This window comes from Lacerta agilis, chromosome 3 (assembly GCF_009819535.1).
Source record: "Lacerta agilis isolate rLacAgi1 chromosome 3, rLacAgi1.pri, whole genome shotgun sequence".
NCBI classification, from domain to species: Eukaryota; Metazoa; Chordata; class Lepidosauria; order Squamata; family Lacertidae; genus Lacerta; species Lacerta agilis.
Genome location: NC_046314.1, coordinates 61785925 through 61813153, shown reverse-complemented (window position 1 = coordinate 61813153; position 27229 = coordinate 61785925). Strand labels below are relative to the sequence as shown.

At 40.2% G+C, this 27229-nt stretch overlaps 1 protein-coding gene across 1 annotated transcript in view; it reads right to left on the bottom strand.

Annotated features, from left to right (window-relative positions):
* Positions 1–11621: 11621 nt before the first annotated feature.
* Positions 11622–27229, bottom strand: part of LOC117043838 (androglobin-like) — a 53690-nt gene continuing 38082 nt past the window's right edge. The window contains exons 26-32 of the mRNA XM_033143948.1: positions 26973–27084; positions 25227–25411; positions 23898–24053; positions 20310–20412; positions 17306–17408; positions 16468–16651; positions 11622–11995 (exon numbers count right to left, since the gene is read on the bottom strand). Of these exons, the coding sequence (XP_032999839.1) occupies positions 11825–11995; positions 16468–16651; positions 17306–17408; positions 20310–20412; positions 23898–24053; positions 25227–25411; positions 26973–27084 (1014 nt within the window). The 3' untranslated portion in view covers positions 11622–11824. The remainder of the gene's footprint in view (positions 11996–16467; positions 16652–17305; positions 17409–20309; positions 20413–23897; positions 24054–25226; positions 25412–26972; positions 27085–27229) is intronic.

The following is a 27229-nucleotide window of genomic DNA, read 5'->3' as shown; positions in this document are numbered from 1 at the left end:
AATACAAAATGATAGAAGTGAGGAGAAACGTAATACTGGGTTCTGGTTCACTGTGGAATATGTTTCTCTTTACAGCCTCTTCCCAACCACAGGACTAAGGTAAGCTCTGAAGCCCTGCCCTGAACATATGTGCTGATAAAGTATGTCAGCACTACAAATCAAACAGTTGTGCGGTGCAATCCATGGTACAGGTAGCTGTCATGATAAAAATTCATATAAATAGGAAAATAATCTGAGTAGTAGTGGCTGGATAATTTATAAGGTAGCAGGCAGGTTTATGTTTATCATGCTCCCCAGAGTGGATGAAATGCTTTTTGCAAAAATGAACAGTCCTTAAGACGATCTTTAGCTTGTCTGAGTCAGTTCCCCCCCCCCCAGCTTATTAGCAACAAGAAATCAAAAACAAAACACAACCACCACCTCACTCTCTGTGCATAATAAAACAGGTTGATTTTTCTGCAGGAACATGGCATTAGTTTTTCATGAAGCCTTGGATCATCAGGCAGAAATGATCTGCAGAACAGCTGCCTGGGTGCTGTGCAAACAGTCTGAGGGCAATATTTGTCCAAGTATTCAACCTTTACAGCTCTTCCAACACTTCTATATTTCACACTTTGCCCTGAGGAACAAAACCCATGTTGACATGGGAGCCCAAAGGGATGCTGATAGCCCCAAATAACCTAGAAGAGTTGCTTATTGCTTAATTTAAAACTTATCTACCCTGCCTAATCTTTTTAAATTTTAAATAACAACAATGCTCTAAGGTAAGTAGCTTACCCAAAATTCAATGTGAGACAGCGAGCAAAGACAATAATTTTTAAACAGAATATACACCGAATGCTCTGAGAGTACTGAATTTCACTGTGTAACGGCCGTAATTTTTGTGCCGATCTTTCCTTTCCAAAAAGGGGTGTGTGGTTGCCACTATTACATGGGGAAATACGAAAGTGTAACCATTATGCGCAGGAAATGGTCCAAGGAGCTGGGCCGGCGGAATAGGGAGAGCAAGCGTGGACCTTTTGTCGTAGGAGAAGTGAGAGAGTATGCTAGCCTTCTTAGTATATGCAGCACCCACCCACTAACTCTCCTCCCACCATCAATCTGCCACACACAGAAAAGGTGACTAGATCCCAGTCTATGGTTCCTACCTAAACCTTTGAGGCTGAGCCCCTATGCATACTTAGTGGGGAATACTTGAGTAAACTGCCCTAGGTTCTGTCTGCAAACATTTCAAGAGAGTGGGAAGAGAGTCTCACTTCACTTCTTGCCCTTTTCCTCCATGGGTCCCTTTAACCATGCAGGACTACAATGCCCATCATGTCCCACACAGACTGGGCCTGATGAGAATTGGAGTCCAACAACATCTGGAGGCTCCACCCCTGCTCTTTAGTAGAAAGGAATATAATGGATTCCACAGATGAGAGAGACAAAGAAACATGGTAGGAAACATAGCTGTGGTTTCCTCTCCCATTCCCTGTAAAGCAGGGGTCAGCAAACTTTTTCAGCAGGGGGGCGGTCCACTGTCCCTCAGACCTTGTGGGGGGCTGGACTATATTTTGAAAAAAATAATAATGAATGAATTCCTATGCCCCACAAATAACTCTTGGGAAAGATGGAGGGCACAAGGAGAAGGGGACGACAGAGGATGAGATGGTTGGACAGTGTTCTCGAAGCGAGTTTGGCCAAACTGCGGGAGGCAGTGAAAGACAGGCGTGCCTGGCGTGCTCTGGTCCATGGGGTCACAAAGAGTCGGACACGACTGAACGACTGAACAACAACAACAAATAACTCAGAGATGCATTTTAAACAAAAGCGCACATTCTATTCATGTAAAAAGACGCTGATTCCCGGACCGTCTGCGAGCTGGATTTAGAAGGTGATTGGGCCGCATCCAGTCCCCAGGCCTTAGTTTGGGGACCCCTGCTCTAAAGGTATAGGCAGGATGTCTGAGGCATTGCCTGTCCAGCAATGTCAAGAGACCCTCCTACATCAATGCCTCTTGCTTCAGTGGAGTCTACAGGATATCCCAGGGCAATGATGGTGTGCATTGCTTCCCGTTATTCCATCCAGTATTTTTTACAGTATGAAGCCCGGGATGATAAAGAGCTGCTGATTTGAAAAAGAGGAAAATCAAGACTATAGGTTCTGATGTTCAGAGCTGCTGAGGTTTATAGACCAGAAAGCTGGGGCCTATAAACCCTGGCTTTATAATTTTGGCAAAATCCAGCAACTGTAATTCACCAGTGATTTCCCTTGCATCACTCTCAGTGGAAAGCAACAAAAGGAACTAGCATCAAGAAGAGCCAACTTTTCTATCTGTCAGCTTGCCTTTCATTCTCTCTTTTTAGAAGGGAATTTTTTTTTTTTGACCCAGGGGCTTCTGCAGGGAGCTTGAGTCTGCCAGTCCGCCTGCATCAGCATTAATGAAAGGAACTCAGCTGCTGATCATCCCTGCTGATATAATCTCGGGAGAAATTAGAAAGGCAGAGGCCTGCTTGTGAGGGGAGAGAAGGGGCTGAAGGAAAGCAATCACAGGAGCAGCGAAGAGGGAAAATTGAGCGTGTAAAGAGGCAGAACAGGAAACTGACAGGCTCCAAAAGCATATTGTTTGGCAAGCTGAATGCAGTACCTACACAGCCAGTCCAAATCTATGAGGACTCAATGGAAAAGGTTTCATACTTGTTTTGAATTCACCTTGTAATGAGGAAAGAAAGGGTTGCCACTTCTCAGGACATCAGTGTTTGAAAAAACAACAACTCCACTATTGGGCACAGTCCAGGCATGTGCAGTTAGGGTGGAAGAAGAAAGCTGGAGGGGAAAGTGCAGGAAATCCCATTCTCCTTTCTGTCTGATGATGTTACAAGCAGGGGCAGCCCAAGGCGTTCTGTTGCTTCCCCACCAGGGCGTCTATTACATCCAAGGGCCACCAAATTATTTTGCTGCCTGGGGCAAAAAATCCCATGAACACCTACCTTCCCACCTTTGGAAAAGGCTGTACTGTACTAGCTAACTTGTTTCCCTGCACCCACCTCTATCAATGCTCTCTCCAGAAATAGTTGCATTTATGCCTGAATGATTTCCAGCTCAGGGGCTTGCAGTTGATTGTGAGACAGGCTTCATACAACATATGAAGGACCCCCTGAACACCATACTTTGCCTGGAGCAAGTTATCTCCATTCCATAAAAAAGAAAAGGTGTAATTGGCTTAGCTTGTGTGAATGTTAAGTCAGAGCAGAATGAAAGGTTAGGAAAGCAACACCATAATGGCTTAGCAGCACACAGGAGTCTCTGCACACCCCCCCCCCCCAGCTTTGCAGTATCACATTGAAATCATTTTTAAAAAGTGCAATGGAAAAATATTTTTTATCAAGTTGTACACAACCCAACATTCCTGCACCAAAAAGGAACTAAACAGGAACTTAAGGGCATTCGTTACATTTCTCTATTAATTTTTAAAGCAAGCATTAATGAGTTAAGGAAAGTGTATTTTTTCTCTCCAGCCACTAGATGTCAGACTAGTCTTTGGAAATGATCCTCACACTGAAGGAAAACCTGTATTTTATGAAGCCTGCTAATGAGGCCTTCGCATCTAAGGAGTGATGGGCATAAGCCATGCCTAGCCAAATTGGGATTATATAATGATATTTTTTTATGAGAGGTGCACAGCCACAAATTGTTTTCACAAATTGTACCTGTTTCTGAACCAATATTAAATAAGACCGCCTCGGAAACAAACAATTTCACAACAATCAGCCCCTTCCCATGGCGGAACATTTGAGGGTACAGTTTCCAGGCAGGCTGAAAGCCCAACATTGACCTTTTAAGAAAGATTCACCACTGCAACACCTAGAGGTCAGGCGCCTTCAATTAATGCATTACTAAGGCACGAGATTTCTGTTTTCGTTGCATTTGTATTCTGCCCTTCCTCCAATCTGCTCTGTATAAACAGGGTTTCACAAATACACCCCAAACATGTGAGGTAGGTATGACTAAGATTTAGCTCAGGGTCAAGTGAGATTTATAGATAGGTGGGGATTTGAACCTTGGTCTTTCCAGTACTAGGCTGGTACTCTAACCATTATACTCTACCTGCTAAGGATGTGGTGGTGGTGGTGGTGGGGTGCTTCAATTTGCATTTTAAAGCAAACAAATCTAATTACATGTGGATTGGTATGCAGTTATTTATTGGATTGTGTACTTCTCCACATTTTTCAACACAGTTTAGATTATTATTATTTTAGGAGGGAATCAGAAATACCTATATTTTTACAAAAAAAGGATACCAAATATATACTTTGGGGGGAATGTAACGATAAGGTTACAAAAGTGTATTTTTTTTGGGGGGGGAGGAAGAATGCATACAAAATGCATGCAATTAAACTGTGATTTTTTTCCACAAAAAATGGGGGCAGCATAGATCTATGATGAAGTGCCTATGAAATTGACATGGAATGGAAATAGAATGATATGCAGTCAAGTTATCATCAATTAAAAAGTGGTATGATAAAACATGGGACTATGTTTTAATGGATAAATTAATCCTCTTTATCAGATTCAGAGAATAAAATCTAAGACAGGGTATGGACAAATGGGACAAAATTTATTGTGGGATGCACAAGTGGTTACTCAGTGCATGTTATGGTTTCTCAGTGTTTTTATAAAGGGAAGTTTATGTCACTCCAAAGTCATTTCTTGTACTACTGTATAATTTCCTTGAGACAATATACACAATGTCTAAACTTGAATAATTGTAAGATACTTTTTGTTATCTATTCAACTTATTTCAAGAAACATCCATTGCAACATAAAGTGAATTCAAATAAGCAAGCAAGCAAACAAACAAACAAATAAGCAGATGCAATTGAATATGCTGTCTACTCCAACCTGTGGCTGCTCCCACCTTCTCTCCTGACAGGCTTTCATTTTGCTCTCTTCTCTTGCTGGCAATAGAAGGGCAAGTCTCCATGTTCTCCCTGTTGCTGGCAGGTGGGAAGACTAAGAATATGGCCTGAGCAGCCACAGCTGTCTCATGTCCTCTTTACTGGTGCATTTAAAGGAACGTGTTTCATTTTCTGGAATGCAGCTTGGTAATCCTAGTTAGATTTCATTAGAATTTTTTTTTAATTTTTTTGCAATTTACTTCTGTCAGGGTTGCTGAAAGTTTTCCTGACAAAGGTGTCTGTTTCTGTAAAAGTAACATTGCTGCAAATAAGTCAACAGGTAACATTTTTTTCCAGTCACGGGACCTCACTTCTTCATCTTTCAAATGCCATTCCAACAACATTTTGTACATTTTTAATGTTTGGTTTTTTTTAATTGTGCTTTTAATTCTGTTGGGAGCTGTCCAGAGTGGTTGGGGAAACCCAGCCAGATGGACGGGGTATATATAAATAAATAAATAATTATCATCACCATCATATCAGGAACATGACACCACAGTGCATGCAAGACTGAAACATGTCAATCAAATAGCAAGGCTCAACAGGAAGTAAAGACTGAAGCCAAACAGATTCATAAAGAAAACTGAAAAGCTGTATGGTCTGAGCTTAAGTTAGAGAAATAACATGGTTGGTGAAATTGAACAGAATCTGGCCAAAGTAAATGTTAAGCATCTTCAAAGCAATCACTCTTCCTTACATAGGAATATTCCACTTGGAATGCAAACTCAGAACTCATTTACATGGTGCCTGAGGCTGCTGAAACAGGGTTTGATTCTGAATCAACCGTTTTTCTTTATACAGTGGTACCTCAGGTTAAGAACTTAATTTGTTCTGGAGGTCTGTTCTTAACCTGAAACTGTTCTTAACCTGAAGCACCACTTTAGCTAATGGCACCTCCCGCTGCTGCTGCGCCGCCAGAGCACGATTTCTGTTCTTATCCTGAAGTGTTATTTCTGGGTTAGCGGAGTCTGTAACCTGAGGTACAAGCATGAAACCTGAGGGTGCTTTAGCCACACACCCTTGCACATCACTGCATATCGAAGTGTGGCTGCAACTCTTCAGGCTTGCTGTTGATGATGTGCTTTAAGCTGTGTGACAGAGAGACATTCAGTAAATGGGTCTTCTCTCTCTCTCTCTCTCTCTCTCTCTCTCTCTCTCTCTCTCTCTCCCAGCATGGAAATGCTCCGAGCAGAAAACATTTCCTATCAAATTTATGGCTGTCATGCAGATATTTAAGGCACAGAGTCTCTGTCAGAAAGCATCAAACCTGAGGGCAGTGCAAAAATGACTAATGTCCACATATCAAAGACACTATCAGTGATGACGACATGCCCTTATTCATGCTGGTTGACCCTTAATTCTCCAGGTGTTTTCCATTCTTCTCCACAGCTTCTGAATTATCTAAGAGAGTTTTCTGGTGCTCTGGCCAAAACAGATCAATAAAGAAAAGCTTTGGGCTGCTTCACATGATGTAACAGTTGATTGTTTTCTTCATTTGTAGAAGCAGTGAAAAGCATAGGGAGCTGTTTCATACCAAATCAAGTTAAAAGAAAGGAGATTATGACTAAGCATCAGGAAGAACTTTCTGACAGTAAGAACTGTTAGAAGACGGAAAGCACTCCCTCAGAAAATGGTGGTCTCTCTCTTGTGGAAGGTTTTTAAGCAGAGGTTGGAGGGCTATCTGTTATGCATGCTTTAGTTGAAATTCCTGCATTGCAAGGGGTTGGACTAGATGATCCTTGGGGTCCCTTCCAACTCTACACTTCTGATTCTATGAAAGTGTCTATTTATTAAAATGGTCCTGCTGTCCTGCTAACAATCTTTAGACATTCACACTAATTTTAAAAACAATTTTGAAACCCTTTGTCCTAATAGAAGTGATAGAAAAACCTTCAGCATTGCTGTTTAAAACAGGAGCAGGAGCTCTTGCTGCCAGCTGTTGGACCTAGTTTTCTAACTTCTTGCTGTGTTGTGTCTTGAGGCCACATCAATAAAATCATATCACATTTGTGGCAGTCCAGTGTTCAGACAGATGCTGAGAAGAACTAACAATTGATCTGCTCCCCACAAAAACTTGCATTTTCCAAGTTTAATGTTCTTGCACAGGGTAATTGGCTATCGATATTCCAGCATGAATCTTTACTGCAGTGTGATCAATACCATGTATCATTGCCTAACGGGTCAGGAGCAGGGAGGTCATCTAAGGCGTTACACTGCCTGAGGACAAAACAAAAAATAGCTTCTAATTACCTTCAGATCTCAAAAGTCCACAGCAATTAGATCTGAGGGCCATAATATTTCATACCAGGAAATTTAATTACATTCTGTATTTGATATAATAGATCTTGTCTATTGCATGTAGAAGAATAATTACACGCATGTTAGAGCGCCTCTGCATGTCATATGGCAATCACGTTGGCTGCAGGTTTCCCCTCGGCAAATACACAAAAAGTGTTGATTGCAGGATCCCAAGGCTTGGTTCCAAAGGAAAGAAAGGCATTCACTTCCTTATCCATCCTTCTATCAAGAAGAACTGCCCAAGGTGAAAGGAAAAGAGCACAGTCATAGTACAGAGAAACTTGATTGCTGATGCTTTCTGTCTAGGAGGTCAAGATTTTCTATTGGCCAAGATAAGAGTGCATCTTTTTGTGGCTTGAATAGCATCAGACTTTTTGCTGTTTTGCCAGCCAATGCTTTTCAGTGATGCTTTTGATTTGGGCTGTTTATTTATAGCAGCTACTCAGCACTGAGTACAGCTCTTGCTGTAGGGAAGAGATTCCAGCAGTATTTAGGATATGGGGTAAATTTAAAAAAACAACAACAAAACCCAACTGTGCCTCTCAACATTAACAATCACATCTGTGCTATTTCATCAATAGTTCAGTAAAATGGAACTGTAGGGTGATTTGCTAGCTGTCATAAAGGAGGGCTTGAACATTTTGTTGATTGGATTGGCAATAATCAGATAAAGACCATAGATCAAGTGAGGGGCGGTTTGGGAGATATATACAAATATTTTCAGGTTAGAGACTTTTAAAATTATTGGTTGCCAATATACAGAGGAGGAGTAAGGCAGCCAAATAATTTTGTCAAAACCCAGAAAAATGGTTGCTTCACAAATGTCAATCTGTTATTCATACACAAGTTGACTATGCCACAAAAAATGGGAGGAAATGACTGGGACATCAATAAATATCTGGAATTGTATATGGGAAAGTATTACCAAATATACTGCAATGTTAGCATTGATAGATAATTCTATTAAACTTTGGATAATGTGGTACCTAACACCATCTGGGATATCTAGAAGATACAAGACAGGAAATGATAGATGTTGGAAGCATAGAGCGGATAGAGCATATTTTATCCACTGCTGGTGGAACTATCCTGAGGCTAAGAAATATTGGCATGAAACTGTGTCTAATATAAACAATACAAGCACTCAGTACAGTTAGACCCCAAAGCACACTTAATAACTTTCTTTAAGGATGCATTCCCCCAAGGACAGAGAAAAATTCTTATATCATATGGTTCTAGCAGCAAGGATTTTGTATGCAAAATATTGGGAGGGGAAAACACCTCTATATAAGGGAATGGTTTATACAGTAATACTTTTGGAACTTTAAGCACAATCACCTGGATGCTTTGGGTCCGGAAAATAAATATTCTTTTCTTCTTTTTCTTTTTTCTCACTCCTTTGGTGTTGTTTTTTTAAAATTTCTATTTGTTTCTTCTTTGTTGACTTTATATTTTGGATTTAAATAATAATCACTGTTATTTAAAGTTCACTTACAATCCAATGCATCTTTGTAAACCAGGTAATGATTGTTTGGCTGTCAGTCTGTTTCTATTCCACTTTTTCTATTGTTACCTCTACTAATAATAAAAACAATCAGTGTTCCCCCCCCCACTAAAAATATTTAGGGGTACTCTCATTTTCCTACACATGTTGAAATACTGCCCCTCAATGAGGCCAAACTTAGATTCACAAAATGTTTAGGAGTATGTGTACCCCTGCGTCCCCCCAGAAAAAAGCACTGATAACAATAGCAATCAGAAAACAAAAATTTAAAATCCCTAATAAGCCTTTCTGTCAGCTGTACATCAGCAACAACCCTATATTTGATACAAAATTATTATTGTTTTATTATTTACTTATTTTTGTTAAGCAACCTTGAGGGAAACTATACTTCCTCCCCCCCCCTCTTGTTTGTGTGTGTGTGTGTGTGTGTGTGTGTGTGTAAACCTTGTTTTGTGCATTATCAACATTCCAAGCCTGACGAAGTCAAACTCTCATTGTCACAAGTAGCTACCTATGCAAGAACTATTCAGCTGCAAACAAATCCGTTATCGATGCAGTAAAAATGGTTTGGAAACAAAAATATTTGCAATATATTGGGGATATATAGAAATACCTCCCTCTAGTGACTAAAGATGGTAATTTGTGACCTCTTTCGATAGGCAACCTAAGCCTTTGCTGTAGATTTTACCTTCCAGGTGAAGAAAATTATGCATGAGCGCTTAAATTTAAGCTACTATATTAGGCGCCCTGTGAGAATAAATAATTTTAGGCTGAAATACTTCAGCTTAACTTGCTAACTAAACTTGGTGCAAAATTTCACAAGAGCCCTCATGCCTCCTTTCCAAAGCTCAGCACCTCGTTTACCCAGCCTTGGGAAGGCAGCACGAGGGCTGGGGAGGCATCAAAAGTTGCCTTGGACTGTGTGTTGGACTACCCTGAGTTGGCAGTATTTTTGTCACCATGTTGCAGGTGGGGGGCTGAGACCTCCAAGGAGTGCTATTATTCTAGAAAAAGAGGTGCTGGAGCTCACCATGAACACCTCCCTTGTTCTCTTAGAATGGCAATGGCACCCACCTGAGAGGTGCCAGAACTGAGTTCCAGTGTGTTCTGGCTGGGAAAAAAAAGCCCTGCCCCAGAGGAGAGTGGTTTGACAAGCGCCCACTGGTGAGTTCCCGGCTGAGGTGAGGTGTGGATTTCCCAGCCTTTGCAATCATATTACTGTATATGAAATTTGGATCTTACCAGTGTAGCATGAGGGTAGACGAAGATGATGTCAGTCCCGCACACTGCAGTTGGCCCCAGTACCAGGTTCAGGAGCTGTGAAGTGGTGCCATCAACTTGTCTCTCCTCTGATAGCCCTTGTGAGAGGCTTGTAGCACACTTAGGTGGATGAACAGTTTATTACTGAATTTCTGCTAGAACGTATGCAAGACCTGAAACAATTCTCAACTAGCATATTCTCTCCTACCACAACATCTTCCTCAGATGTAACAGGGATAAATTATACCTTTAGAGAGCATCAATTATAGCCAATTGCTCACATCTAGAACATAATGAAGATTACTGTATTTTAATCAAGATGTGATTTTTTTTTAAGTGACAAAGCCCTTATAATTCAGGAAGTGAAACTGTTCCGTAATGTATGCTAGAGAGGTATATTGATAATGTACTCATTTCAGCCTACTAATTCGGATGCTTTATTATCATAGGTGCACATATTTTGGGGGAGAAGGAGTTGCTGAGCAGCTGCTGTAGCATTTTCTGCATGGAACATGTTCGTTACTATCATGGTGGATGAAGATTGAAAGCTAGTAAGGGCTGCATACTTCCTTCCCTTTAGACATCTCAAGGAATGCCTCCTCCTGAATAGATGCTGTGCTGCAGCCTCAGGAGGTCCATCTTGTGATAACTTTGGGGCCATTTGAGGTACCTAGCTAATGCAACTGAATCCTGCCTGAAACAAGGCAAGCATCAGCTTTGATGTGCCTTTGAAACTTGCTAAAGAGCCAGCTATTCACTCAGGTATTTGTGGGTTGTTTATACTGGACCTGGGAGGTATTTGGTTGTGATGAACTTTAATTTAGTGTTTTTATTCTATTGGAATTGCAAATGTATTGCTGTGAACCACCCTCATATTAACATAATGTAAATCACAACAAGGTCTTAAGTTTTACAAGAACCTGAATGTAACTTATTAGGAATCCAGGGCATAAAGCCACCCAACTGTTTTTGTGGTGGGCAAACTGGAATTACTGTTTTGGCCTGAATATAAGCCACACCTTTAAAATTCAAGGGGGGGGAGGGGAAAAAAGACAATACCCAAATATTAGCCGCTCCCTTAAAATTCCGCAGGCACTCACACCTGTTCCATTTTAGCAGACTTCCAGATAGAAAAGTTTTGTCTGCCAAATCTTTTTCAAGCAGCACCAGGTGGTCCCTCCCTTCTGCAGTGGCATTGCCAGGGAAAAGTGCCATTTTATTGGGGGGAAATGAAATCCATTTGTAGAACCACCAAGAAGACATTGCCATTTTGGGAACCAAATTATTAAATATTTGTAACAATACTTTTGGAAAGGCTCCAGCTGTATAGAGTGAATAACCTTGACAAATGTCAGCGTAGTTCTGCAGCTTAAAAAATAAATACAGAGACAGCCTCTGACATACAGATGAATGATATTATCTAAAATGTATTGAACTATAAAAGGGTGGTAAGTGAACAAACATTGTTCTATGCTACTTCTCAATTATTCGAAATAAATAGGTGGCTACAATCAATAATTCATTGTATCAATCCAGTTTAACATTGAACTAGAGCAGCATTTTAAATGTGGCATTAAAGTGAAAGGTAAAGTCAAGTATTAATAGGCTAAGAGATTGTGAGTTCCTCTACTTCTCAAATTCTGCAAGAGAGAGCTGAACACGTCGGTCACGTAGATGGTCAGTCCAGATGGAGATGTGAACTGCTTTCCATTGAGCCTGATGGATGCTTCTGATATGGAGGGATGCAAGCACACACCCGGCCCATTAGTCACACAAAGCTTGACTATAGCTGGGCCTATGCCATAGCAGAGGCCTTCTGAAGTCAGTAGGTGAGGTGGTCTGTACATGCTTCAACCATGGGTTTTGCTCTTCTTTTTCCTAGCTCAGCATGGATAGTGGTCTGGTCTTCCTTAGTTTTATATTTTCTTTTTAGCTTCTTTTTTCTCTGAAAGGCACCTTTACCCTCCCTTGTTGATCTGTATTTCCTATTTTTCTTTAAAAAAGAATAAGCACATTTAATTTAAATTAAGCCTGACACAATCTGGATTAATGTTGCATGGTTCCCTGCTTATACTTACAGTATTTGGGGAGGGAATACACATGATCCCTTTCCACAATATGAGGGGACATGAGAATTGCATCGTCCAGCCATGGCCCTTTGCATCAGCCAGATATGCCCTCTCTGCAGCGCACACTCGTAAGCTCAGCCTTAGTGAGATTGGGTATTATAAACTCAACATTCCTCCATGGACTCCTGTAAGTCCCGGGCCAATCAATATTTCCCATCATTTGGAGGAGCCCTACGCCTCTACATCCTTACATATGCAGGGCCCATTACCACTGGGCATGGCCCAGCCAGCACAATCTCACTTTCCCCTCAACATGCAAGGGGTGTTTTCGTGAACAGCCTGTTGCCAACCTGTAACTACCAACTGTTCTGTTGTGTAATGTTAGAGACACTGGGTATCTGTGTAGTTGTGCTTCTACAGCTTTGTACTTAAAAGTATGTTAAGATTGGAGTCAACTCCTAGGGGCCGAGGGGGTGTATGCCCCCTCCAATAAAGTATTTGTGGGGGGTGGGGGGTCCCAAAGTTGATGGGCCTTACCATTTAAATGGTGTGTGTGCACCATGTCATGTGATTGCTTATGTGGGGTGGGGCTTACCTAGGCACCTCAATATTTTATTCAAGTTGGCACACCTGTAAGACACTGAGCTTTGTGCATCTGTGAAGGGAAGCAGTTTCCTGTGACCACAACTCTGACCATGTCAGCCTATTGTGAGCACACCTACTCCTCAGGTTTTTGTAAGACTCATATCTGTCATGAGTAATAAGAAAAAGCAATTTCTACATTTATTAAAAATCACTTTATTTCTCATAATATTATTACCAGGGCTGCCATTCAATAAAAAATGTAGTTGGTTAATTCTGTAAGATTTAGTCAATACCTTTGTGCATAAATTTGCATATGATAATACAATTGTGCTTGTAAAAGTCTTGCTTTTAGACAGGAGCAAAAATGTTGCCGCATGGTAGAAAAGGCGTTCCTACTTTCTAAACTGGCACACTGCGGTTTTTATAACTGTGTGTATTAAAAATACGTTTTTATAAAGAAACAACCTGTGACCTGGGTAACAACATTCAGGGTGAGTAATATGGAAATAAAACAAAACGGGAATATGGGGGAAGTCCAGTGGAGGAAGGGGGGAAATATGGAAATTTTTAAGAGAAATATTGTTAGAGGATGTATACTTGGAAAAATCAATAAAAAATATTTAAAATAAAAATACCTTATTTTATATAAAGAAACAACCTGCGGCCTGATTAATTAGAGGTCTCTTTAGTCAAGCGAAATGTTCTAAATTGATTAATTTATTAGCCTAATTCTATGAATCTTGCAGCCTTTACATATCACACATTTAACACAAATAGATAACAAGGGAGGGAAGCAACAAAAAATAAGTAAACAAAATATACAAAGGTGAATGAAACAGAATTACATAGCATGCAACTGAAAACAATTCAAAATACAAATAAAGACTAAGAAAAATGATTAAACAATGTTTTCCATTACCAGCAAGTCCCATTTATTTATGAAATGTATGCCCTGCCACAATGGAGGCCGTGCAAGGCTTCCCCTTAGTGGGAAATAGTTGAACTTTCCCCTTAGTGGGAAATAGTGAACTTTGAACTAACTTTGAGAAATACACTGGTGACAGAGAGGATGTAGCAGAGGAGCTAAAAGGCGAATTTCAGTAAAGACTTTTCAGGAGAGTGAGTGCTGAGTAGTGATGGGTGATTTCCGATCAGCCAACACCAGACTGACTTGGAAAATAAGTCAAACTACTTTACAAAATTGAAATACCTTAGCTTATTTCCCGAGCCAACCCAATTTCAGAAATTATTTACCATCCCAGCCTGCAAAACACTCACCACCTATGATTGCCAGTCCCCCAGTATTTATTTCTAAGCAACAAATTTTCCTACTTGGAGTAATAGAATGCAGTGTTTTCTGGCACAAAAAGTATTTTGTTGCTTCCTTTTCTTTCTATTCATCATCCAGCTAGGGTGCTTGTGAGAGAAACATCTTCCAGCTGGACAAAAGAAAGGCCAGTGCAGATGCAATGCCACAGAATGAGATTAGTCAGCGCTCGCCTACGTGGGCTAGTACACACTGCCAATAAGCAATGCCTGGTAGTGTGAGAAAGGTCCTGGGATCTAATACCTGTGTCATTAAAGGAAATTGGATTCACAGATTAGTCTGCTGCGTTTCTACAAAGCAAAATTATTTATCTTGCCATCCTTCTAATTCAAATGAGAGGATTTTGCAAAGTATTTGTTCAAGCTTATCTCAGAACATACCATACTTCTCTAAAGTACTAACTGTTGCAAAGGGAAACAATACTCTTATGGTAGTTGGCAAGGAACTAAACAAGAATGAAAAATGATAGGTCGTGTGTAGGATGAAACTAGCTCCTTGACAACTGAAAGTAAGCTGATAAAAAATATATCATTTAACAATGTTCTGAGCATAATTTGCAAACATTCCTTTAGTTATAACACATGAGAATGAGGCATCCTTATCTTTTGTCATTTTTTGTAATGCTAGGCAATAACCTTTCACAGACTCTCTCTTCACTAGAAAAGGTGAAGAACAAAGACAGCCCAAAATACCAATACTGTGATTACTAAGAATATTTTAGTGTTCCTCTGCTGGGTCATGTACTGTACTTTGTAGGCTGTGTGTCTAGATTCATATATCCTTCCCCCCTCCCCAAATAGTTACTTCTACAACAAGGGATTCTAGAGTAAAATCCATAAATATATAGCAAAATGGCAATCAGAAGCAGGCACATGGTCAAGTTTTGCTCAGAATTTTCTCTTTCAGGATTTTTTTTACTTGTATCACCACCTCTTGGCCCAGCCCTTCTTGATTTAGATGCTCGTTTATTCTAAAAACTGTCTGACAATACTGAAAGGCATATTGGTAATTTTGTTGCAAACATTTATTGCAATTAAAGCATAAAATATAATGCCAAAGTGATGGCATACAATTACAATTTAAAAATCAATTTAAAAATCACTATCATTTAAAGATTATAAATGGATTTCAAAAATAACACTTGGGGAAAAAGACAGAATTGCATTCCAAAATACTGCAAAAACTGGTGCTCTTTTCTGACCAGTAAGGAGGTTTACCCAGCTTCTATTTCAAGCAAATTTACTTTTTCTTCCCTCCTTTCCCTCCTTTTCCTCCTCCTCCTGCTCCTCCTCCTCCTGCTCCTCCCTTTTTCTTCTTCTGCACATCTGGGGTTTTCTTTTCTTGCTCTGCTCGAAGAGCGGCTTCTTCAGCTGCTAGTGCTTCTAATCTTAAGCGCTCAGCTTCTAATAGCTTAGCTCTGTATGCTTCCCGGACGCTGAGCACCCTGCCTCGTGCTTCATCTAAGGATGCCTATCCAAAGACAAACACATCCACTCTGTTCAAAAATAAACCTTTAGGTATATAATAAATCTAGTGCCTCTCTAGTAACATTTTAAGTACTTCATTTATTCCATAAATATATGGGTCCTTTCCTTTTCCCATTTACATGGCTTGTCAGTTTTGTTTAATTATATCAAATGGGAGAAACTATCATTTACCTTTTCAAGTGTATACTTATATATCTTGGGTGTATACCTAAAACAACCAAATATTTTGAGCAGAGTTCAGTGTTCTAAAACTCTGTAATGCTTACTTCACAACCAAGAAAATTGCACAATGACTTCCTTACTTATTATCTGACCCCCTGCCTTTTCTACCTATGGAAAAAATCTGCATCTTGATACAATAATGTTAAAATGCAACAAATGTTTTAAAGTATAAGACACATCAAATGTGTATGCAATTTGTTTGATTTCCAAATTATTACAAGATGTTATTTCCCAAAAGTCTGTAGAAGCATAAAAAGTACTGTAATAAAAAACCCTAAGTATTATCTCTTCAATACTGTGGGTTTCATAACTTTTATAAAAGCATGAATATTTTAGTTACCTAGAGCTCAACTATATTTTCTCACAAAGTTTTTATTTTTCTAATGACCACACAGAAGTATTATACTAAAGGTTTTTTAAAAGATGTGTGTCTAGGGGCTGTTTGTTCATACATAACTCTAAGTAGCAATACTAAAAAAAACTGCCTAGGCAGTAAGCCCCATGGACTTGCTCTGAGTAAACATGCACAGGACTTGCTCTGAGTAAACATGCACAGGATCATGTTATTGCAATTTCGGGTCACTACAACTGCATGTTGTACTTCCTCTCCATCCTCAGCACGCCAAATTTGGATTGATGATAAAAAAGAAAGAAAAGGAAGAAAAGCAAGTGAAAGGAAATCAGAAAAAATATGAAACGAGCAAAAACGTAACAGGTAAGCATACCCAAGAATAAGACATTTATTCAAATGATTAGCAGAATTTTGCATACTTACTTGAAGATTGTCATACATATCAAGTACATTTTGCTTCAACTGATTCCTAGCCGTGTGTTCTTGCTCTCTGTGTTCTCCAACCATCTCTCGAAATTGTCTAAAATGATTTATTTCTTCTGCCTTACGCATCTCTTGCTCTTGAATAATAGCTTCATTTTTCAAGACAGGTTCAGGTAGTGTTTTTCTGTGGGTAAAGCAGAGATTAAATAGTTCCCTTTGATGTGCTGCTTAGTTAGAATTTATTTCAGGGCGCTCAGATCCACATCCACTCCATATCCATAGCTTTGGGAGCAGGACATGGGACTAGGCACAAATGAGACAACATGGTGTACTGCTAAATATAAAGGCATATAAAGGGCTGTATCCAAGGAAGCTATGCTTTTTGCAAAAGGACTTTTGATTGAGTGGAATGAACTTTTCAAGTGCATGTTGGATTCTCAACCCTTTAGAGGTGAAGTGCCTTCACACAAGTGGGAGTTCTTGTGCTAATAGGATAACTTCATGGGATACAACTAGCCATAGGAGCTGGATGAGTACTTTAAAATATTTCTTAGGGTTGCCATACATCTGGAATTTCCCGGCCATATATGGAATACTGCATTTGGCAGCAGTATCCAGGCGGAAATCAGCAAAATGTCCGGGATGTATGGCAACGCATGTTGGTGGTGTCAATTTTGCCAAAATTCCATTCAAGTCATTTTTTTGCAAAACAAAACCAAAAAGCTCAACGACTTTTCTGTCACTGTTTGAAATATGGCAACCCTACATTTCTTAACTTTTACACATTAATATTTTTTTTTTTGTCGTAACCAAACTTTAAACACTTGCTGCAATTTACCTAATATAGGGAGATAGGTCTAAAGGTTCGAATTCCTTCCGCTGCGTTTCAGCAACTACTCCAGGGGGGGACACCACTAGTTCAGAAACAGGAGAAGCAGTCCCTGACCAGAAAAAAGAAACTGGTCAAAACATTAGTACCACATTATCCCAGATTATGAATACATGATAGTTGTATATTGACCTGATCCAAATACATAAATATGCACCAGCATGTATATTTGCAAAGTGACATGATGATCTGATGACCAGTGAAGTCACCTTTACCCAAACCGAACTGCTGCCTGATAGAAGAGCTTGGGCTCTATCCCAGTCTATAGAAACAGATTGTCAGTACTGTCAAAGCTAACATTTTTTTACCCCTCTGAATGAAACGGCACCTATGTATGAGATCCCTGGCTGCACAGCAAGGCATAAGCCTTTCTCCTTGTGCCTTATTTCCTATATCCTTCCAATCACTAGGCTACAGACTTAATTAGCTGGCTTCCACTCCATTTCCGGGACCAATACAAACTGCTGGGTTTACCCTCTAAAGCCCTAAAATGACTTAGGGCTGGGTTACCTGACAGTTCACCATCCCTCATACATATCTGTCCAGACCCTGCAACTTCCTTGGAAGCCCTTCTCCAGGTTTCCTACCTAATTAAGTGAGAAAAAACAGCTACTGGGGAAAGGTGGTGGTATCTCCCCATTTATGGAATGTCTCCCCCACCTCACCCCCACCCCCAAAGCTTGCCTGGCACTTCACTATGGTCTTTATGACACCAGAAAAAGAGCTCCTTGTTTTTCCAAGCCTTTTATAATTATAACTCATTGAGTGCTTCAGCTTTTGTGCCAGGGATTTTATGCTACTGTTAACTATTTTAAATTCCAGGTTTCTGCTTGCTTTAGTTGCTTTTTTGCTCAGCTTTTTTGTTTTTGTGTTGTTGTTGTTCAGTCGTTCAGTCGTGTCCGACTCTTCGCGACCCCATGGACCAGAGCACGCCAGGCACGCCTATCCTTCACTGCCTCTCGAAGTTTGGCCAAACTCATGTTAGTAGCTTCGAGAACACTGTCCAACCATCTCACCCTCTGTCGTCACCTTCTCCTTGTGCCCTCCATCTTTCCCAACATCAGGGTCTTTTCTAGGGAGTCTTCTCTTCTCATGAGGTGGCCAAAGTATTGGAGCCTCAACTTCAGGATCTGCCCTTCCAGTGAGCACTCAGGGCTGATTTCTTTAAGAATGGATAGGTTTGATCTTCTTGCAGTCCATGGGACTCCCAAGAGTCTCCTCCAGCACCATAATTCAAAAGCATCAATTCTTCGGCGATCAGTCTTCTTTATGGTCCAGCTCTCACTTCCATACATTACTACTGGGAAAACCATAGCTTTAACTATACGGACCTTTGTCGGCAAGGTGATGTCTTTGCTTTTTAAGATGCTGTCTAGGTTTGTCATTGCTTTTCTCCCAAGAAGCAGGCGTCTTCTAATTTCGTGACTGCTGTCACCATCTGCAGTGATCGTGGAACCCAAGAAAGTGAAATTTCTCAGTGCCTCCATTTCTTCCCCTTCTATTTGCCAGGAGGTGATGGGACCAGTGGCCATGATCTTAGTTTTTTTTTTGATGTTGAGCTTTTGCGCTCTCCTCTTTCACCCTTATTAAAAGGTTCTTTAATTCCTCCTCACTTTCTGCCATCAAGGTTGTATCATCAGCGTATCTGAGGTTGTTGATATTTTTTCCGGCAATCTTAATTCCGGTTTGGGATTCATCCAGCCCAGCCTTTCGCATGATGAATTCTGCGTATAAGTTAAATAAGCAGGGAGACAATATACAGCCTTGTCGTACTCCTTTCCCAATTTTGAACCAATCAGTTGTTCCATATCCAGTTCTAACTGTAGCTTCTTGTCCCACATAGAGATTTCTCAGGAGACGGATAAGGTGATCAGGCACTCCCATTTCTTTAAGAACTTGTCATAGTTTGCTGTGGTCGACACAGTCAAATGCCTTTGCATAGTCAATGAAGCAGAAGTAGATGTTTTTCTGGAACTCTCTAGCTTTCTCCATAATCCAGCGCATGTTTGCAATTTGGTCTCTGGTTCCTCCTTTGTTTTTGTAGCTTATCTTATTTCGGTGTAAGTGTTTCAACTGTGAATTGTATTTTGTAATTTATGTAAACTGCCCAGAAAACTTAGTATGATACAAATGATACAAATGAAGATACCTTAAGTGCATGATTAAATATGTGTGTATATACAAGAGCCATTAGGCCTTCTGACTGGGAGTTACACAGTGGATGTTAATCTTTCATTCCATGCTGTTCTCCCAACAAAAATGGCCAGTGAAGCTCCCAGGGGGGAAGTTGATATGGAAACAAAGAGCAGACTCCCTCCTGAGCCAAATGTCAGACTGCCAGGAGGATTTTCACTAAGAAAACATAGCGAGGGAAACATCCTTCCTCCAAGCTGCTGCCCGACTTGGATCAGGGGCCTGTGCAGCAGGGTTGTTTATGTTGTCAGCCGCCGTGAGATCTACAGGAATAGGGCGGTATACAAATTCAATAAATAATAATAATAGTTTGGACTGCAGTACTATTATTATTATTATTTATTAAATTTTATACTGCCCTATACCTGTAGATCTCAGGGCGGCATTTTGCTAAAATGCATTCCAAAAGTGGGGTATATTCAGAAGTGACTTGAAAAGCAGCATACGATAGAAGAAAAGAATATTTTGCCTATTACCAACACAGCCTGGTTGGTAATGACACCCATTTTATGGCGGCAGAAATTACTATTTCATTCCACAAATCCTACACCTGAAAACAGTTTCTTCAAGGTTTTCATAGGTAAGAAAGCCTGTATTATTTTAGGGTTGCCATGTGTCCTCTTTTTCCAGGACACCTTTCAGCGGTAAAATTTGAGACAAATTGCATTTATTTGCTTTGAATGACTGTTATAACCATCATAGTCTCCTCTTTTTTGCTCTTCAAAATATGGCAACCCTATTTATGTAGGCATATACATACCTGTTTCTCCTGAACTCACTCTAATGCTGACACTGTCAGCCTCAGACGCAACAAAACCTTTCCGCGCACATTTATTAATAAACTGCATGCGCTCCTGAACAGCCTGCAAAGAGAGTGTTATTGCAAATATTTGAAGTACTGCATGCTATATTAATTATCAAGCCATTTTTATATATGAACATTTTTAGCACTGGCAAAAGATATATTCAATAATTCATGAATTTTATAGATGCAAAGGCCAGAATTTTAGGCTAAAAGCTTAATATGATCGTAAAAATTCTATGCATCCATGCACTGGTGAGCACTGGCTAGCAACATGGATTTAAAGCCTCTTGGTTTTATCAATACCAACATGAATCTAGCATGAAAATCTAAAAGCAATTCTAATAGTTTTCCCACCCTCAAGTCTGTTTGGAAGATGCTTCCAAAGCCAACATCTTGATTATGATTCCCAGTTCACATGTAAACAAACAAGATTGGCATGGCTTGTTTGTTGTTGGGTTGGCATTGCAAACAGACTTGGGACATCGGGAAATAGGGTTCTTCTATCCAGCGACAACTGGTGACTTTTTAAATTGATGGTGAAGCAATTTTTAAACCCTCCCATCCTTTCCCACATAATATTGATGTCTATTGCAATAATGTGAGTCCAAATTAACACACTGTAGCCTTGGAATGCCGCTGTCGCCTCTGTTTGCTCCAAATCAAATCCTGCCAACAGGAGGTCCTTTCATGGCTGACAGTCTCCAGGAAAAGGGTGCCAGGCAGGAATGCTCCCCTGTATTTTATAATTTTGAAATGACTGACAAAACAGTCCTTGAAGCAGATCCACAAAAAGCCAGGCAATACAAAGCAAGGTCATCCACAACCTTGCTGTCTGTGATGGAGAATGAGTAGGTGGTCACTCCCTTACTTCCACTAATGCCATTTTTCTTAAAAGTAATCTGGAAATCTATTATTCCCTTCCCCCTTCAAATAAGTGGAACTCGGGGAAAGGAGAGGCACAAATTTTCAACAACAAAGAATGTGTCACAATTAGGAAAATGATCTCAATAACTGTCATCCAGATGGGATGGGGGAAGATCTGGCTTCTCAGACAGAAGAGCAGTGGAGCAGAATCCAAAACCAGAGGCAAGCTGGCGGGGAGTAGCTAAATACAGTTCAAAATTAGGGGAAGCAGGTCCAATGAGTAGGTGATAGGTGTTTTTCAACTCCAAAAGGCAGCTATTGTGTCTGACTTTGTATGGAGAAAGAAAGTAAAAGGCAGGCTACAGAAAGCCAGGAATCGACACTTCACTGGTTATGTTAGGATACGAATCTACTCAGGGCCATCTTTAGCATATGTGCTGCCCAGCGCCCCCAAATTTAGTTTGTTGTTGTTTAGTTGTCTTAGTCATGTTCGACTCTCTGTGACCCCATGAACCAGAGCATGCCTTGGAAACCCTCACTTTCTTTTCAAAGCTTCTCCTTTGTTTATGTCCACAGAGTTTTCTTGGCAAAATACTGGAGTGGTTTGCAAGTTCCTTCACCAGAAATTTAGTTGAGCCACCCCCAAATTAATTTTTATTAAGCTTTTGTGGGGAGAGGGGAAGCAAAAGTTGTTGACCTTTTTTTTGGGGGGGGGGGTAACTCACAGTTGTTGAGCTTTTTTGGTAGGGGAAATTGCTCACCTATAACAACGAAGCAATGGGAAAAAAATGCTTTTGTTTCCTAATTTGTTGGGAATATTTGATGCTACAGGGTAACAGAGCGATGGAGGAGGGGGGCAGGGACTTTCGCTCCATTGCTTTTCACTACCGCCAATTGAGAGCACTAGCTATACATTCGGTGCCCGAGTGCCCTGCACCCCTTGCACCACCAGGTAAAGACGGCCCTGCATCTACTACCACATCTACTTCATGTGAGGCACTTATATGCAAACATTTCTAAGAAAGACAGGGAAGTCTAAACCATTGCATGTTGGCTACATCCAGACTTCTCCCCTGCTGACTACTTGTTTGTGTTTGAACTGAATACTATCCTAGAGAACAAAAACAAATAAATAAGCTTGCATTTTCTCACCCAATCCTTTGCACATTCCCCATAATAGAGCCACTGCTGGTAAGATGGCCACAATATACCAGGCATAGCCAATGTTAGGTCAAGCAACAGATAAATAGTCAAAAAGCCTGACGTGGAATAAGGCAGCTTCCTGTATTGCCTATGATGTTACCATAGCAACATAGGCACATGCATGTAATTGCAGCGGCATATGAAATAACAATCTCTTCAGATTTGGTCTGGCTGTACAACAGTAGCATGTTATCATTGCACACCGAGAGAACGTATCATTTAAATTTTGAGCCGAGCGGCTTAATTATTTTAATAAGTGATGGAGGCCTGGCTGACAACTGAATGATGAGTCACAGAATTAAAGCACACACATGGGTATATGAGTCATGTCACAACATTCAACTGCAGTGCTTGGAGTGACAGGAACAGAAACAAAAAATCAATATTTTCTCCTTAAATTATGCAATTTTAAGCTGTTTGACTACTAGCTGTTAAATAACAAAAACAACTTTGGGTACATGGAAAATGCACTGAATAAAGCATAACAGTTTTAAAAGCAACTGAAAATGGGAGATTATTAATGCTTATAAAAGAAAAACACCTTGTTTTGTTTTTGCAGTCATGCTGATGCTCAATTATTAACATAAAATATGCCCTGCTGGAATGGATCAAAGGCCCATCTAATCCAGCATTCTGAGTCCAACAGTGACTGGTATTGTCTTTTAAACATATTAGGCTGGATTAAACGAAGTTGTTGTGCTAGCAGAATCCGGTGCAATGAGTAATGAGTCCCACTGTATGGATCCCTTGCTCCCCCCCCCTTCCCAAATCAGCTTGGGAGGATCAGGAGTACCCCTAGAAAAGTGGGAGGGGTGGGAGATCATTCTGTCTGGCAAGCACAGGGGTGCCATCTCCTAGGGGCTGAACCCCCCCCCCCCAATCCAAAACATGCAGCTGAGCACAGTGTGGCCTCAATTATCATGGCTCCTCCTCCTCTTCCTCCCTCCTCCTACTGTGGAGGGGAAAGAGGCTGGAAGCAGCCCCAGCAGCAGCAGGAGGAGAAGCCACGGTCACTGAAGCTGTACTGCCACTGCGCTGAGCTCTGCCCCAGCTCCTCTGACATCACATGCACCGTGCACCCCCCCCCCAAAAAAATCATATTCAGAAGCTGGCACGTGTGGACAAGCAGAAATGCTTCAGGTGAGAGGGCAATTGCTTTGGCACAAAATTTAATTGCACCCATTGTAAGCCACCTCATGTTGGCTACTGTGCTGAAAACAGCAATGTTAAACATTGCAGCCATAACCAAGTCGGAATGTTAGCAGCCAGCACTGTAAAGCACAGATGAAAATTCAGGGCTTTCACTGCCTAGTTGCCTACCGTGATTTATTCAACTCAATCTCTCAGTTCAGCCTCAGCACTCACTCTTCAAACAGGAGTTTGATACTGAAAAATCTCTGCAGGGATTTGACTTTTTGGTTGCTAAATCTCGGAATTCATTTTAAATGCATGTGTAAAACGATAAGCCCTGGTTACCTTAACAGCTCTCCCTGGCTCCGCAGCCTCCCATGCTTGCTTCATAGCTTTGATCTCATCTGCTCTCTCAGTGTCTTTCTTCAAATCCACTGCTTCTATTTCATTTTGTTCAACGACTAGACGTAAGATCCAGGAAGGTTTGTTAGGATCAGATTGCTGGAAATGAAATGCACAAAGCAAAATCAGATGAGCACATATTGCTTTGAAACTCTCAAATGAATGAAAGGGCCAATTCATTATCGAGAAGCACTGTCCATGATAGACTGTTATTGTCAAAGAATGCCATCCTCTGGTTTCATTTGACGTATGTGTGCTCAACTTTGCAAGGGAACCCACAAGAGTTACCATCCCCAAAACTAGTCTGTTTCCCCCACCCATGCAGCAAAGGTTGCTTTCAGTCAATATCTTCTTTAGCAGACCGGAGCAGTAATGGGTCAATGGAGGGCTGGATTGAAGTGAACCCCAATGTGAGTTGTTTTAAAACCTGGTTTCTAAACTGGGGTTCAGGAGTGCCCTTATTCATGGCTAGCATATGACTGTGATTAAGAGTGCCAAGAGAAATTTGTACAAATGAGGTAATTGCTGGGGAGGAAAGAGAGCATGTGATTCTGCTACTCAAACTATGAGTAGCCATGGAGTAGCACTATGTTGCAGCACATCAATGGCCTGAAAGGAAGAAAAAAAAACTCTTTTCCCCTTTACAAATGCTTGCTTCCTTGTCCAGTCCTTGTCCAGTCACCTGACGATGGCTTTTATTTGCCATAGCTAAGATATCAAGCAAGTTGCTTGGGGGGCTCTTGTGGATAATTAGTATTACCTGGCTTATCTAGGCCATCACCATGTAAAATGAAGAAATGTGGATGGAAACAAGTTAACGTAAATAAAAAAAAGAGGCACCTCAAGTTGATCTAAGTAGACAGATAGATGAGAACACCCTAAAAAGTCTGGCAATGTATTTCCATCCTCAAGTGGAGGTGTAGAGGAAAGTTAATCAAAACCTATTAAGGGTCATTAAATAAAGGGTCATTAAAATAAAGACGGTGATAATTATGATAGTGGAAGATGTGAATGAAATGTGTATGAGGGGCAGAACAAGTTGTGAAACCTCTCAGTTGTCACAACTGTGACATTAGTGATGCAAATTGCGACTGATATTAATATTTCATTGCTCCAGCAAATTCAAATAGAATTTGAATTCAATTCAATTTGCATTCCATTCAATTATATATATATATATATATGTGGAAAAATAAAGAAGAAATTTACCCTATACAACATCATTCAGAACATTTGAAAATTCACTTTATGAACTCATTTATTTATTATTACCTGTGATTCGGGCCTAACAACAGTTACAGGTTTTTCTTTAGCAGCTTTTTCTGCCTTCTCAGTTGTTTTCTCCTTCACTTTTCGACCTCCCTTGGAAGAGCCTGCAGATTTTTGTCCTTCCATGTTGCTGTGAATGTCTGGACTTAGGACACTTACACTTTCTTCATGTTTTTCAATAGGACGTGCTGTGTAAATTTCATTGTAGTGTTTATTTATGCTTTCCATTTATGCTTCTGGAGCTACATAATTGTTTGTTATGGAAGAGTTTACTTTAAGAAACAGGTCTTAAAAATTATGCACTCTTCCTTATTTATGACAAACTGCAGTAAATTTCACTTTAGAAGTAGTGTTCTGTCCTAGCTACTTAATTTGGACACTAAAATCTACCCTAGATGGCACTGTTGTCTTATGAAATATTAGGATGAGAGATGAAGCTTATAGCAGTGGTTTTCTATTTTTCCTTTTACACAGTAGTGTTTTCTGGAAATTATCAAGTGTCATGTTCTTTTGATGCAGGACTGTATCAGCATCTTTGAATAAAAAAATACTTTTGACTACATCCAGCATATCTGCAACTCTTCTTGACAGCCTCTTTCTGAAAATGGATGCTTTCACACTCAAACACTACCACTACTTTTCCAAGTTACTATAATGATGGACTTTCAGTAGGTACTTTAAATAAACAAAAAGTAACTTAGATCTTAAGAACAGTTAGTTGGATACCAGTGAGTGGTCTTAAGAACAGTCAGCCACAAGGAAGCTGATCCCACAGAGCCCCAGGTGGAATACACCGAAAATTAAAATACAAATAAATAAAAATCACAGGCAACAGATTCTTCCAATAGCTTCAGCCACAAAGGAAATAGGGCCCTGGATAGAACCATTACCACCTTAATGCACCACATGTATAACTACAGTGGTGCCCCGCTAGACGAAAATAATTCGTTCTATGGATTTTTTCGTCTAGCGGTTTTTTCGTCTAGCGAAGCGGCAATGACAGCCGCGCTCCGCTAAACGAAAAAAAAAGATGAAAAATTTTCGTCTTGCGGGGCAGCTTCCGCTAGACGAATGCTGTTCGTCTAGCGAGTTTTTCGTCTAGCGAGGCATTCGTCTAGCGGGGCACCACTGTACCTGTATTTCAATCAGTATAAAGGATGGTAAAAAAGTTATCATCATTTGGGGGAATAATTCAAAACAAATGGCACTTCAAAGTAGAAGAAGTTGGAAAAATAAGACCAAACAAACAAACAAATAGTGATATCATTCTCGTAGTATCAGAGCAACAGCTCATCTTCAACTGTATGTTCATATTTGTTCATTTCAGTACACTGTTTCTAATGTCTTGGTGTAAGAGCATACTAAATTTGCACTCCAGTCTTACTGAAATCCTAAAACCACCTACTAGGAAGAATGTCCCATTGACATTCATGGCATATATTTCAGAGTAAAAATGCATAGGATTGCCCTGAAACCTATGCACCATAGTTTTAATGGACTTGAGTACAATTGATTTTTTCTGGTTTGACCTCTCTCTCTCTCTCTCTCTCTCTCTCTCTCTCTGATAAAGTTCTCAGGGTGGTATTAAAGGCATTTATCAGAAATAATTAAATTTGCTATTTGTAAGTTCTCAGCACAATTCTGTTAAATGTAAGTTACATAATTAGCTAACTGAAATCAAAGAAATTGGTGTTTCAGTTATGACACATTTCAATAAAAAATAAGCATGTAGCAAAGTGACTCACTCACCTTTGATTTCATTTTTTTCCAGTTCTCTCAGTGCCTGAACAAATACCAATTGGTTCTCAGTAAGTGGCCAACTGTTATGCAACACTGAGGCTTGTATAATATACTTGTGAGGCTGTAAAAGCCAAATGCAGTAAATTACTTTTTTCAGAAATAATCACAGCTTCTTATTTTAATATTTTAAAAAATCTTGCTTTTAGCCACCACCCCTTTGACTGCTATCTTGGATTTCTGTAGGGAAGTAAAGAAGGGTCAAATAA